This window comes from Manis javanica, chromosome 5, assembly GCF_040802235.1.
Source record: "Manis javanica isolate MJ-LG chromosome 5, MJ_LKY, whole genome shotgun sequence".
Classification (NCBI taxonomy): domain Eukaryota; kingdom Metazoa; phylum Chordata; class Mammalia; order Pholidota; family Manidae; genus Manis; species Manis javanica.
Window position 1 is genome coordinate 44,780,727 of NC_133160.1, and position 15,580 is coordinate 44,796,306.

General features: G+C 40.9%; 1 protein-coding gene across 6 annotated transcripts; it reads left to right on the top strand.

Annotated features, from left to right (window-relative positions):
• The first annotated feature begins 697 nt into the window (after positions 1-697).
• NAA20 (N-alpha-acetyltransferase 20, NatB catalytic subunit) lies at positions 698-14,665 on the top strand. Of its 6 annotated transcripts, none has more exons than XM_017663307.3 (6): positions 1,167-1,357; positions 5,266-5,290; positions 8,067-8,157; positions 8,844-8,979; positions 13,079-13,224; positions 13,708-14,665. In XM_017663307.3, exons 1-6 carry the CDS (start codon positions 1,305-1,307, stop codon positions 13,791-13,793), a joined length of 537 nt encoding a protein of 178 aa, XP_017518796.1. In that variant the 5' UTR covers positions 1,167-1,304; the 3' UTR covers positions 13,794-14,665. The 6 variants fall into 6 exon arrangements, with proteins under 6 accessions (XP_036878419.1, XP_017518795.2, XP_036878422.1 ...); XM_037022526.2 differs by lacking the exon at positions 5,266-5,290 and adding an exon at positions 7,711-7,782 and having other exon boundaries at positions 1,262-1,357; positions 8,091-8,157; XM_017663306.3 differs by lacking the exon at positions 5,266-5,290 and having other exon boundaries at positions 732-1,357; positions 8,091-8,157.
• The last annotated feature ends 915 nt before the right edge of the window (positions 14,666-15,580 follow it).

Here is a 15,580-nt window from a genome sequence, read left to right on the forward strand (position 1 = left end):
ATGATACCACATTTGCCCTCCGGGCGCATTTGTAGAACCTCTGGATGTGAGTTTGTCCACCCCAGGGACTATTGCATGTGCGGTTACACTTATGAACCTATATTGTTGAGAATTTGGAAGCAATGCCTGTAGATGAGCTTGGACCTTGAGAGATCCTTCTTATGGGCCTACCCACTTCCTCAGCCATCTGCTTTCTCTCCTCCTTTCATACTTGGCTCACATTATCTGGCAAGGGGCTGCTGAGATCCCTGTGGAGCAACTTGGGCCTCAGGGCAGTTAGAGATGGGAGGGCCCTGGAGTTTAGACTTGAGGAGTCATGTGGATTGTTTTGAACTATGCAAACCTGTCCCCAAGACCACCTAAGCAGTTGCTTGGTGAGAGAGGGGAAAGACCTTCCAAAGGCAGGAAGAAGTTATGTTTTCTGAGCTTAGGGGCCTGTGCTATGCAGGATGTTGGCAGCCACTGCCCCTGGGGCGACTGAGTACTGGAATGGCAGCTAGTGCAGCTGACGAATGCAATTTTTAACTTCATTTAACTTTAAATTTGAAAACTGATGCTCCACTCAGTTAATTGAAAACAGAATGGAGTCGTTTGAGAATGTCAATCTACATTTTAACCAGACATTTTATGATATGTAAACGCAGAACAAGTATTTCTGATGACGTTAGCTCCGGGACTGAAATCAGCTGCAAATGTAAAACACACACGGGATTTCAGACTTTATTACGCACACCAAATAAAGCAGCACTATTAATATTTTTTCCATTGGTTACATGTGAAATACGTTTAATATACTATGTGAAGTATTTTTAATATACTACGTAAAATAGTATATATTGTTACACTTAACTTCACCTTTATTTTTATGTTTTTAAAAGCGGTTTGGGAAATCTGAGGTCACACGCACAGCTGCAGCAGTGCGGCACCCGCTTTGGGCCGAGCCCCGACACACCACCCCACTTCCGTCTCCCTCACTGGATCCCTGTGCTCCGCCCCTCTGCCCAGGTGTCTTAGCGCCCGGCAGCTATCCGTTTCCTTCTCGCGCGATCACATGGCCGCCTCTCTCCAGTCTCTCCTGCCGAGGGATTTGGAAGTTCTGAGGGAAAAGTCCCGGACGTTACTGGAGTGGTCTTGCAATCCCGACTCTGGCCGTCGGAGGGAGATGCGTCGCTATCGTGGTTGCCGAGCAACTCGTGTCCCGGAAACAGTGTCCCGCCCCGCCCGCAGTGGCCGCTCACCGATCGACTTCCGGCGGGGCGGGACTGGGATCGCGGCGAGCCGGCTTCCGCGGCGACGCCGGCGCGATGACCACGCTCCGGGCCTTCACGTGCGACGACCTGTTCCGCTTCAACAACATGTGAGTGAGTGCGCAGGGGCCTCCGGGAGGAGGCCGCGCCAGGCGGACATGCGGACAGTCCGGGGCCTGGGCCGAGCTTCATCGTCCTGTCTCCCGGCGAGTTGGTCGCGGCGGGGCGGCTGCGGGGACGCGCCGGGAGGAGCTGGCGCGGTGCGGGCCGCAGCCCGTCGCCAGTTTTGCTGCGCTCGCCGTGCCCGGAGGTGACCCGGCTTGCTCCCCTGTGCGCGGACGGCGCGGGGTCCCGGCGAGCGTCCGCTGGCCCTAGTGGTGACGGCCAGCTGGTGTCCGAGGGAAGTAACCTTGTACGGCCGCGCGCCGCAGAGGCCTCGCCGCGGGGTGTGTCTCCGTGCGTTCGTCAGTGCAGCGCGCCGCCCTGACGCTCTTCCTCTTGTGGGGGTCGGGCGGTGGGCACACACTGCTGGAGGCCCGCTAGTGCCTCACTTTAAGCCCCAGTTAAGTCGGGACCGGTGGCTGGCAGATACTTTAGGAGAAACGTTACTATGAAAATCTGAACGTTTAAAAGGGATTTTACCGTGATAGACATATCAGCTGGATTCTGCAGTTAACATTTTGCTGCATTGACTTTATCACATGCCCACCCATCCATCCGCCCACCTGCTAGTCCTAGGTCCGCTGTAAAGTCACCTGAGCAGTATGTGAAAACTAACGACCAAGTAGTTCGGACTGAGGTGTCAGGAGGATGAAAAGAACACCAGATGAGGTGGTTAGAAATATGTCAAAGGGGATGAGCCTGGGAGGATGGATAGAATGACGACAGTGATGAGGAAGGAAGTTCTGGAGGAGGAAGCAGGTGCGAAGGTGAGCAAGCCTGCGGTGTACCGGACACCTGAGAGATGAATGTGACTACAGAAGTGGGCTTCTGTGCTGATCAGAGAGAAGCTGGTGGAACCGGACTTTCGCTCCATTTGTAGGAGTTTAGACCTGATAGTCGGGAAGAATTTTCTGTTGGGCCTCTCCCTATCAAAACAGCATAACTAGGGCAGCTTGTGTTGGGCTCTCACTGTTATAATCCATTTAATCCTCACAATGCTAAAAAGCAGGTGCTCTCCTCATCCCCACTTTTTGTAAGAGTAACCTCAAGGCACTGAGCACTCAAGTGAATTGCTTCAAGCTGGAGTGGGCAAAGCAAGGGATCTAATCCCAGGAGGTTGGGTCCAGAGCAGTGGTTCTCAAAAGAGTGGCCTCTGACTACCAAGGGACCATTTTGGAAATGCAGATTCTTGGCTGTTTGAGGACTACTGCTGTGGAGCCCCAGAGCTTTACCAGAAAGCTGTGAGGAATGTGAAGTGATTAGAGGAGGTACACCAGGCAGGTAAACCATTTAGGAGATCTTGACAATGGCAAAGAGATGAAGACTTGACAAAGGCTTAGGTTGGGAGGTGCAGGCCTTGGAGGTGACAGCATGCCTCGCAGCTTCAAGAATAGACTAAACTGAGGATCTAGTATGGATCAACACTTGCATATGAAAATGAATAAAGTGAACATGAACATTTATAATAAAACACAAGGGTCCAAGAAATCATCAACTTCAGGCCTCAAGAATATGCCAATAGGGGATTTCCTCTTCCTCCTTGTTTTCTCCTGTTTCCCACTTTGATAGAGAACTCCGAGAATCGCTGGGTTAAGGTTTTGCAGAAGGAATTGAAAGAAGCAATTAATGTAAAAACAGTGCAGTTAGTTTAAAAATTATTTTACTTATTCTTGGAAAAATATATACACACCTACTATTCAACCAGTTCTGGAGACATAGCAGTGAACAAATGAAAAAATTATCTTAATGGAACTTTCATTTTAGAGGGGAAAACAAGGAGATACAGCATGTAGAACTTAGTGTTCAGTACAAAGTAGGAAATGAATGCAGGAAAGGGAAGTGGAAGTGAGTGGGGATTCAGCTTTAGGTAGGGTGTTCAGGGAAGGTGTGATGGAAGAAAGACCTAAGGGAGAAGAGGGGAGTGAGTGTATGGGGGCAGGGGCCTTCCAGGCAGAGGGAATAGTAAGGGCACAGGTGCCTGTTTGAGACAGGAGGCAGCTGCCAGTGTGGCTGGAGCACAGTGAGGGAGTGTGAGGAGATGAGGTCAGAGTCAAAGGGCTAGAGATTGGAGAGGCCATCACAGGACTTGGGCTTCTCTGCTAAGTGCACTGAGACTGAGGTGGAGAAGAAGTCAGGTAACCTGAGTATGGGAGTGTGTGGGTCTGGGCTAAAGATAGAGATCTGAGGGTAAACACTAATGGCCTTAAAACCAGGAGGCTGGGTAGCATCAGTGATAGAGTGAGTGTGGATAGAAAAAAGTGGCTCCAGGATGGTGCTTTAGGGCATCAAGTGTTAAAGGTGACTGGTGGCTCAGGGAAGTGGGAGAACTTGGTAGAAGGGTCTTAAGCCGAGCAGGGAGAATATTCCAGGTAGAGGGGTCAAGTGCTGCTGATGGTGATGCATATGCATATTTGTACATTTTTTCCAGGAGAGATGAGGACTGCAGAGCAGGGTCCTGGGTAGAGAGCGGAGGTGGGATCTGCTCACCAGCACTCCAGGCATGGTTCCTGGAGAACAAGTAGAGTGTGGGTGCATTTGCGGAAGCTTCCTTCTTAACTGTTGTATTTTCTTTGTGATTGAGGAGTGGGGTGGCCTGCTGGAGGGCTGAGGCAGGACAAGAGACTATCAAGAAGTTGTGGAAGTATGGATTCTACTGTATTAATGCAGCAGTTCTCCAGTGTGGGCTGGGGCTCCTCAAGACCGTTTTGGGGTTCTGCAAGGTCAGAGCTATTTTCATGATAATGCTTAGATAAGATAGCTTTTTGCCTCTGTTATTCTCTCACAAGTGCACATAGGTTCTCTGATGTGCGATCTTGTAACAGTGAGTGTAACAGACACAGGCATGAGAATCCAGCTCTCTTCCAGGAAGCCAGACATTTAAAAGATCAGTAAACTTGTCAAAAACAGTGCCATTCTTGTCCCTAAATTTTGTTCTTGAAAGTGAAGTTACATTCTGTTTTAGAAGCAAGTTATTCATATTAATGCCATATGATTTATTATTTTTAAATGAGTGAATACCCAAAACATTTAAATATCAGTAGGTATAACCCACATAAGCAAAGTTCTTTAGGGTCTTCAATAATTTGTGTGTGTAGGGATTCTGAAACCAAAACGTTTGAGAACTGCTGGGTAGTGTTAAGTGTCCCATGAAGAATTTGACTGTATGTACAAAAGGAAGATGAGAAGGTAGCTGGTTTTGAGCCTGGTGAAATGATGGCTCCATTAATTGATCAGGAAGGTGGAGGGCAGAGCTTTTTGGGGATGGAAGCAGAGGTGCATTTTAAAAAAATGCTCATTGGCGGGTGTTACATCCATGTGCTGGTGAGGCAGGTGCTCAGCAGCACCAGTCAGATTCTGGGGTCCTCCTCCAAAAATACACAGCTAAAGTATAGGAAAAGGGGGACAGCAGGGAAGGGGAAGCGGGAATGTAGAAGAGTGGGAGCAAAAACCCGAGTGGTGAGATATCCCATGTTGAGAAGGTGGAGTAGAGAAAGGCAGAGTTGTCGGGGAGGGCCTGGAGGTGCCGTTGGCATTCTGTCGGTGTGATTTACTTGCTTGATTGGTCCCCAGTTCCCTTAACACCTTATTGCCATTTAGAAAAAGGAAGGTTTTGATGTGGATATGTAAACTATAAAATAATTAAAGCAGTTAAATGAAAATGGATAGATACTTTTATAGTGGCTATGGTGGCTCATTATGGTCATCAGTTAGTTTAAACCCTCTTCCTTAGCCCGTAAGTGGATTTTAAAGTTGTATATTTAGCATGTTTTGTTTTCCTTGTGCATCTTAGTTTTAGGGGGCGTATTTTAACTGGTTTTATAAACGCTACTTACTATTGACATTTCTTTTCTTTTAGTAACTTGGATCCACTTACAGAAACTGTATCCTTTTTAAAAAAAGGTTAATGAGCACTTACTAACAGTAAAGAAGATAGAGAAACAAAGTTTTTCCACTGAATAGGAAAACCTTTAAAACTTGTGCGTTGGTAAAGATCGTAAGCAACACTGAAAGCAATAAAAAAGACAAGACAACTAGGAACAAGAGTTGTCTTAAAGCTGCCTGACAGGCTGCTAATACAATGACCTTATGCATCTGTAACAGTGCAGCTTCCCTGCCCACCTGCCCTCCGTAGTGAGTATGGCTGTATATACAATAGCAAAAACAGTGACTTCAGCAAGATGGGTGATTTCTGACTGACGTGAAGGATTCTAGGGATGATGAGCAGCCCATAGTGGTCCCATGAAGTCACTAGCGAGCAGACTCTGCATTTAAACCACTCTGTCATTCTGAGGGTAGCCTTGGCTTTCCTGTCCCAGATGGCTGCTAGTAGAGCAAACGCCATCACATCCATGTTCCTGGCAGGAGGATCAACAGAGGGGATGTTGAGAGTGTCAGGGGTACCTTTGGGAAGTACCACACAGCCCTCTGTACCTCATGGACCAGCACCTGCCCCATGTTACACTTACCTAGCTGTAACAGAGCCTGGCAATGAGCCCACCTTTAAATTGGGCTTGTTACTAAAGGGAAGAAAGGATTTTGGGTAACAGTGTATCTATCATGCTCCCCAAAAGAAAAATGGGCAAAGATATGTGAAGTTAGGGAATTCTGGGTTATGTTAGACTGAAAGATTATAACACATGGAGTGGCTGAAAACACAAAGTTGGATTTCTGGCTTATGTTCCATATCTGCAGGGTAGGAGAATAATATTAACTGGTAATTTAACAAAAGAGGGCATATGGGAGGTTAATGAACACATGAAGAGTTTAGCCTCAGCAGTCAAAAGACATGCATATTAAAACCAAATGAGATGCCATGTTTTACTTATTATTAAGCTATAAAGGATTAAGAAAAAGATAAAACTTGGTGCTTAAGAGTGAGGTGAGAGGAGCATTCCCATAAATTGTCAGTGACAGTATAAACTGCTACAGAATTTCTGGAAGGCAATTGGGCAATGTAAAACTTAGTTAATTTCATTTCCTAGAAGCTGAAAATAATAAGAAATGGAGACACTTACGTAAGAGGTTGGCAAAAACTAAAGCTCGTGGACCAAATTTGGCTTATGTCTGTTTTTCTGTGAATAGTTTTATGGGATATAGCCATGCTGAATAATTCACATATCAGTCGCTTTTGTCCACGGCTTTCACAGGTTGAGTAGCTGCAGCAGAGGCCATATGGTCCACACAGGCTAAAATACTTCCTCTCTGGTCCTTAACAGAAAGTGTTTGTTAATCTCTGAAGTATATCATTACAAAAATATTTATTGCAGAATTACAACATTAAAAATTTGGAGTAACAGTCATACACTACAGTGGGGGAATGGCTAAATTAATTATGCTATATTCATGAAGGATTTATATAAGCTTTTTGAGAAACTGGAAATAACCCAGATGTCCATTGTCAGCAGACAGGATATTCACACACAGTCTATTCACACAATGGAATATATACAGCAGTAAAAATTAATTACGAGTGCAAGCAGCAGCAGGGCTACATATCAGAAACAAAGGTGAGTGGAAAAAGCAAAAATCTCCAAAGTGTTTATTTGTATTTTTAAAATTATAGCCTATTATAGACTGCTCCATGAGTAAACAGAAGGTAAGAGGATTTTGAAGAATTCTGAAGGACACAGAATATTTCCCCTGTGTAATAAGGGAAATTATTGGGATGAAATCAACTTATATGATGTGCTTCCAGTTATACTTAAAATTTACAGTGAAAGTCTCATTAACCTAGGGGAGGCCATGTTTGAGAGTGACCTGCTAGGTCTTATTGGAAGAACTGGCACCTGGGCTGTCTCCATTAGCCTGAGAGACAGTTATAGTGTCAGTAGCTGGATGGCAGGAAGACTGGCTGGCTTGCTGTGTTAAGGTTTATGCCTGAAGAATACTCAGAATCCTGGCTGTCCTTCAGAAGAGAGTTTGAATTTATTACTCAACAGGTTTTCCAGGAACTTAAAAAAAAATGTGTATCTGATGTGCCCACTCATAGAACTGCATCAGCAGGCTTATGCTAAGATGAAATGCCGGAATGAGTACAGGTCAGTAAGGATACCAGGGTCAAAGAAGCAAGTCATGAGCAAATTAGGCAGGCATTCACTTTTGGGTTAGCTTTCATTTTGTATTATTAAAAATGAAGAATTTGAATCAGTGGAGGGGAAAAACTGTAATTGTTAAGTTGCCTTTGGAAATACTTGTTTTAAAGTTATTTTCAGTCTCATAGCTGAAGCTAAAAGAGGAACTAGTCATTAATTTTCTAGTTCAATTATGGAAAAATAAACATTGAGTGTCTACTGTGTACCAGGTAACAGGGACAGAATGAACGTGACATTCATATTCTCAGGGGAGAAGACAGTGCAAATAAGACCCTCAGATGGTAAGTACTGTGCAGAGTTTAGATACAATATGATCAGTAGGGAGACGGTGCAACTCTGGAGTCCTGGTTCTCTGCTATTAGATGGGGCTGTCTCCATTCACATTTGAGGTTATATATATTCAGGCAATTTTGTTATAAATTAATGCTAACAAATATTTCATGTAATGGTATGACCATAGAATCATACATATATGGAGCTGGGGATAAAGTAATGTACTTTTTAAAGGACATCAAAATACTCCGTTTATGAAGACCTTGCTGTCCACTCCTTAACAAGACTCTAGTATGGGATTCCTTTTTATTTACAGTACCTCGCACACTGGCCAGAGTATTTCATCGTTGCAGAGGCACCTGGTGGAGAGTTAATGGGTTACAGTAAGTATAATACCACTAGTACTTTTTTTGGTTAGGTAGTTAAGGTTTTAGTAGAGGTTTCAACGGATTGTTTTAGGTTGATTGCAGAATTGGAAGTTTAATCATGATGACTAATTTTATTTTATTTTCAATCAGTTGACAACTTGCTGATCCTTCCTGTTGTTTAGGTATTGCACTAGGCCCAGGGGATACAGCAGTGAACCAGATAGACATGGTCTTAGTCTTCTTGGATCTTTTGCTCTGTATTTTTGTAACATTTCTATGTTTTTTATTTGGTACATAACTCAGGGATTGTAGTATCTTTATTGAGGTATAGCATTCCTCATAAAAATTTGAGCTGTGGATTGGCAGAGTTATATGTACATAAATTCATACCTACATGAAGTTTAGATATTTAAAAAAATACATATTCTGGTTCTGTGTTCAGAATTAGTTGTTTTTTTTTTGTATATCCTTCCTTTTTTACAAAAAGAAAAAAACCCTTTTAATTTTGATTCTACACCTATATTTAATATTATATTTACAAGTGAAATTCAAATAAAAGCACGAATAACAGGTAGCTAGATGACAGTAGTACTTAAAACTTGTCATTAGTTTCCTTTATAATAAAAATGTACCAAACATTACTGCTACATTTTTGTGTAACTCCATGTGTTTAATTACTGACTACAATCTTTTGTTGGCAGTTATGGGTAAAGCAGAAGGCTCAGTAGCTAGGGAAGAATGGCATGGCCATGTCACAGCTCTGTCTGTTGCCCCAGAATTTCGACGCCTTGGTTTGGCTGCTAAACTTATGGAGTTATTAGAGGAGATTTCAGAAAGGTGAGATCTGCTTGTCAAATAATTTGTTAACCCTAACCATTTGATTTTTCTCTCGGTGCACATTTGTAAGTTTTTTTTTCCTTCTAAGTTGAGTATCTGTCATGCTTTAGAGTTTATGGTTATTTCATTTTCAGCCTCTAAGAGTTCTCACAATTCTGTCACATACTCAGAGTGGCATTATAGTCCCTATTTTATCACTGAGGAAAATTAAGGCAAAGTGAGTGATGCCATAGACTTACATGCTGCATAATCAGCGCAATGAAAGACTAGCTCTCAGGGTTTCGTGACAGTGGCAGGTATTCCCAGATTCTCTGTTAACAGTGCTGTTGGCATCTCAAAAATTTGTTCACAGTGCCACTAGCCCAAGAGAAAACAGTTTCATCTTGAGCAGTTACATCCTAACTGCTTAGTAGGTGGTTAAGGCCTAACAACTGCATAGCTATTTGTAGAAATAAACAAATTAAAAGAAAAAAATATTTTAATTTCATTATTGAGTAACTGTAGTTACTTATAATGAGGTGTGTGCATCTGCTGGGCAATATGTGAGTCCTCAAACTTTGGGAACAGTTTGGACACTGTCATCCACGTACTTGTTTCACATTGATTTTAAGTGGTTCTAGATTTTTTAAATCATAGGAACTGCTAAGACCTGGCTTCACAAAGACATCCCATTGGAATATAAAAGAGATAATGTTGTGTTTGTCTATATGAGACACTATTAGGTTGCCAGTGTGACATGGAAGGTTTGTCTTCGTTTTCCCCCAACATTTGAAGTACCCTGTAGGGATCTCTTGTGAGTTTGAGGTATCTTGGTGTGCCTTGGAGCACAGCTGGGAACTGCCGACATTGTGGCCCTTTTTTTAAAAAGGACCTGTTTTATATGACAAGCACCTTCATTATGTGAGATAAAAGAAGCATGATGATTTAAGAGAGAAAATCGCCAGTTCATAGTCTAGGAGAGGTAAGAGATGTGCTCATACGTTTAACCAGTTGTCAAGCTTCCTTTTTTCTCTACTCTCAATGCACAGAAGTATATAGGAAAGAGAGTAGGTGCTGAGAAGAGCTCTTGAGGCTTTCCACTTAATTAATGGATTTAATAAAATAAGTTTTAAGGAAGTAACCATGGCTTGAAAGTGCTCTGAGCCTGCCAAGTTGGGGGCAAGAGGAACTCGAGTTTATTCAGAGAGAGGAAACAGTGTTAGCTGAAAAGGAAGTTGTCTCTAGTCCTTAGGAAATTTAAACTAGACTGAACAAGGAAAAGGAGAACATTTTTAGCAAGATTATGGTTTGCACATATTGGTTAATGGCATATCATGTTGAAAAAAAGCACTGGCATTATTATATAGTGGACAGGGCAGTAGGAAATGGATTCTAATTAGCTGTGACCTTGCACATATGATTTAATGTAGTTATAGTAAAAAGTCTGTCTAGAGTAGAAAACCACTAAGCTTTCTTTTTTGGTTTCTAAACCTTCATTATTTTAGAATAGTTGGTAAGATCTAAGTGATCTTTATTTGTATGGGTGTATGTATGGGTACATACACACATGTAAAATTAAAAAGCCATTTGTAGCTTGAGAACTACAAAAATAGGTTGCAAGCTGAACCCCCCTGCCTTAATGAATTTCAGTCAGTAGCCAAACATTTTTCCACAAAGTAAGCTGTGGCCTCTCTCCCAAATTTTACTAACTATTTAAGAAATAATGACTTTAAGGGACCATCCCTCAATTTATTTTTTAAAGCTAGGATAATCTTGATTACCAAACCTGGAAGAAAAATGAGGAAGAGAATTTTGAGGAATTGTTATAGGTGCAGAAGTCCCAGAAAAATCTTAGCAAAACGGATTCACTGATTCATAAAAAGGATAATCTACCAGGGGAAGGTTGTTGCAGTGGTAATGCATTACCATTTGAAATTTGGGACATGACAAGGATGCTTTCCTCTTTGGTAATTTACTGTAAGTCCTATCCAGCACAGTTTAAAACAAGTACAATAAAAGATAAGCAGATTGGGGAAGAAACAAAACTTACTTTGCACCGATAAGATTGTACTACTAGAAAACTCAATAAAAGTTAAGCAAAGTTGCTGGATATAAAGTAAGTATAAAATTATTTTGCATTTGTATACAAACAGTAAAATTTAGAAAAAGATGCCCATTGCAATGGCATCAGAATACATTAAGCCCTTAGGAAAAATCCAACAAAAGCTGTGTAAGACCTCTTGGAAGTTTCTAAAACTTTACTGAGAAACATTAAAGGTACCTATCTCAGTGGAGAGATTAACCACCTCTGTGGCATTGGGGACTTGATTTAGTAAACTGGTAATTGATCCACAGAACCAATGTAATTGCAATCAAAACCTCAAGTATTTTTTTTGTGGGACTTTTTGCTTCTGAAACTTAAGAGAGGAATGGAAAAAGCCAAAAAGAGATGAGATATTCTTGAACACCAACAATGGGTGGATTTGCTCCCTCTGGATATTAAGCTATAATGAATAAGACTGTGTGTTGGTGCTGGAGCAGTTGTCTAGACCAGTGGAACGCAACTGGAGAATCAGGTTCAGGAATACCACCTGTATTTTCCCATACCGCAGAGGAGGCAAGAGCAGAGTAGTGGTGAAAGGACACACTTTTCAGTAAAGATGGTGTGGCACAACTGGCTATTTGTATGGGGAAAATTTCAACCAGATTATTACCTTATCATACACAAACCAATTCCAGGTTTAAAACCTGGGTGTGAAAAACAAAATGAAAAAAAATCCTTTGAAGTTAATAGAGGAGGGTGTCTACATGACCTCAGGGTAGAAAAGAACTTAAGCCATAAAATGTGCCGACTGTAAAGGAAAGGTTCATATATGCAACTTCATTGAAGTCAAGTAACTTTGTTCATCACAAAGAATCATAAGGATAATGACAAGCCACAACTTGGAGAAAGATTTGCAGTATCTTTTATACAATATCCTTTAAGTAATGCTGAATGTCCAGACACAGAGAAACACGGCTGAAGAGAAAGAAAAATGTGTGAAAGACCAGACTGTACAGAATGAGAAATGTAAATGGCCAACAGAAATACATTCATCCTTGCTAGTGATCAGAAGTGCCAAATAAAATTACCCTGAGATACCACTTTTAATGTAAATTAAAAAAAATTAAAATGTCTGATGCACCAAGTCTTGGTTCTTTGGGAATGGAGCCTTACCCACTTGTGTGGGAGTGCAAAGTGGTGCAGGCAGATTGGGAAACAGGCAGAACCTGACAAAGTTGAGGATACCCCCGTGAGGCAGCAGTGACACTTCCTAGTTGCAGACCTTTACATACTGTACCATGAGACACAACAACAACAGAGCAGCAGAGTTTTTGTGATAGTAAAACCTGGAAACGTTTATCTATAGGACATGGACAGCTCGTAGTATCCATACAGTGGATGCTGAACAGAGGAAGATGAACAAGCTCCAGCTACACCAAGGCTAACCGAGACGCAGATCTCTAGACAATGTATAAAAGTATGACTCCATTTATACAAAGTTCATAAACAGGAGAAACTAAACTATAATAGGTCGTAAATCTACAGCAAAAAGCAAGAGTCCGGTTGTGGAGACCTTTGGGTTCTGGGTAAGAGAGAGGCTTGTCACTGACTGGGGGACCTGAGCTTCAGGGCTGTTAACAGTAGATACACTGAGGCATAACCACACTGGTGTTTGTAATTATTCAAAATCTTTCATACGTGTGTATGGGTAAAAATATTGTGTGATAAAATGAGCATATCAATACTATGATACAGAGTACTTTTTTAAGTGGAAGCAATGGAATTACAGTGAAAAAAGCTTTTTACAAACTTATCTCTTTAAGAAAACATGTAGGTTTTGAAACATTACATGGAAACAAACTCATCTTCTTGTATGGCAAAATAATTGTCATTAAGTTCTTAGTAGGAAATACTGCTATGTTGTGATCAGCCTGCAAGGTTCTTTTACTGCCATTCTAAGAGTGATAGTCAAAGCAAAGTATAGACAAACAAGTGTTGTTTTTAAAAGGATGTAAGTATTATATTCTAGGATTGCTCACATTCTAACATTTTTTTTTTTGTTTGTTTAAACTAAAGAAAGGGTGGATTTTTTGTTGATCTCTTTGTACGAGTATCTAACCAAGTTGCAGTCAACATGTACAAGCAGTTGGGCTACAGCGTATATAGGACGGTCATAGAGTACTATTCGGCCAGCAACGGGGAGCCTGACGAGGATGCTTATGGTGAGGTTCCTTCTGTGGCAGTGTCCCCGCTGGAAGGCCGTTCACATTCATCCTACAGACTGAAATACTAAACTCAGTTACTTAAGTAAATTTAAAAGAAACGTATTTGTTGGATTTAATATTTTGAATGAGCTACAATATTTCCTTTAAATTAACTTGCCCTTTACAAACCCACCGCTAGTTAACTTACATTCACTAACCAGTAGCTAATTACTGCTGACTATGGTTTTTACTATTACACAGGCATGTTATTAAGATTCTATGAAAAGAGCATTTGTCTCAAGAGCTGAATCCCAGCTGGGTTTGGCAAGCCTCCAGCATACCTGTGACTGGGAGTCTCACCTGTGAATACACTTCTCTCAGAATCTGGGGAAAGTGGGATGGGACTAAAACCTCTTAATAGGAACCTTACCTATCAAGTTGTAATTTGATATAAGGTATTTTTATATTTGGGTACTTACATTAAATTTTACTTCCTAACAGATATGAGGAAGGCACTTACCAGAGACACTGAGAAGAAATCCATCATACCTTTACCTCATCCTGTGAGGCCTGAAGACATTGAATAACCATGCACAGTGGTTCTTAGGCCTGTGCTCCGGATAGTTATGGACAATATTATTTTCACTGGATGATTCTGGAGCTCTATTAGGAGAAAAGTAATCATTTAGGTCTTAAAGACTTCAAGATGATACAGGTTATAAGCTTATTTTAAATCTTATTTCCACTTAGCAATATCATACCTACTAAAGCTGTTCACTGTAATAAAATTAAATCAAAAAGGCAGCTAGGTCAGAAGGAAATAAATATTCCACATCATGGTTCATAATATTCATTGTATGCTAGGGAAAAACTTGCTCGAGACTCTTAAATTCTATGCCTGAGAACCACTGTGACACATGTATTTCTTATTTTGTATTGAAGTGCTAATTGAAGCTTTAAAAGCATATCATATATGAAATACATAAATCGAAGATGTATGATAAAAATGCGTTGTTGACTCTTCAAATATTTTCTGGTCATTTATAAATTAAATCATGATTGAGAATGGCCATCATTTAGGGTATGTTTGCTTCTTAGTTGAATCTTTGATTTACATACAAAGCATTTTTAAAATGCATCCTTGAGAAACAGTCCCTGCTCAGCATACTTGTTTCTTTCTTACTGCCTAGTAAATTCCTCCCAGATGCTTGTTTTCATACTCTTCGTTCCAGATCTTGTCATTTGTCTCATCCCTTTATTTAAACCCTATCTTTAAAAATATAAAAAGGTACTCGAGTCTTTTTAAAGGGGAAGAAGAACCAAATTCCTCAGAAAAGGCCATATAACTAGATCATAGGCCAACCATGTATTTGTGAGTAATATGGAGTGAGTAAAAGAGGTAGTAGCTAAAGAAAAACCCACAGAAATGATTATTAAAAAGCTTTTACTTTTAAAAGGACTTACTTTGGTGGAGTTGTGAGAGAAATGAATCCTTTGTTTTCCCATGTGAGAATAACGTTTTCCTGGATTTCACATTGGCACTTGCCACAAAGGGGTGTTAGAAGTTTGCATTATGAACACGACCACTAGTTTTTTTCCTTATGCATACATGCAACATAAACACAACAGATAATTCTGGGAAGACTCTGTATTAGCATTTTGACTTGTTTTCATCTCACCCCTTGACTGTCTGCACTTAGCCGAAGGAAATTAAAATGGCAAATGCTTCTCCTCACCCAGCAGCAGACATCCGCCCAATAGTTAGAACTTATCTGATACCCCAGCAGGTCACAGTGCAATGATTAAAGCAGTGAGGCTGACAAAGGTTTTCCTTTTATCTTAATGGTCCCATTTTCTTCTGTCCTCATTCTTACTTTCAAGATGTAATTTAGTAATACACTGACTAGCTTTATACACATTGGTGAATAATAACCATCTTGCAAAGTTTGCCCAGTTAAATATGCAAATAATAAATCTGCTAATCCCCTTAGGTGAAAAAACGCTTGAAAATAAAGTTCTAGTTCAACAGCTTGGGCAGTGAACGAAACAAGAAAAAATCAGCTTGAGAAATACAGGCCAGGTTAAATCAAACAGCTTCTCAAATCAGTTAATGCAAATACTCTTTGCTTGAGGATATAAACAATGTACCAGCAAATATGTTACTATCCTTGTGCTACTTTTAAGTTTCATTATTTAGGTGTTTTTCACATCTTCTAAACCCAAAGTAAGTTAAATGTACCTGGTTTTACAGGTAGAGTTTTCTGCTATAGCATACTGAGATGTTTACTGGTACTCTAGGTAGAAATGACTGCCTTGTCCAATGAGTTTGGGAAACATGGTCAGCATCACTACTGGGGATTCATAAAGTATAGTA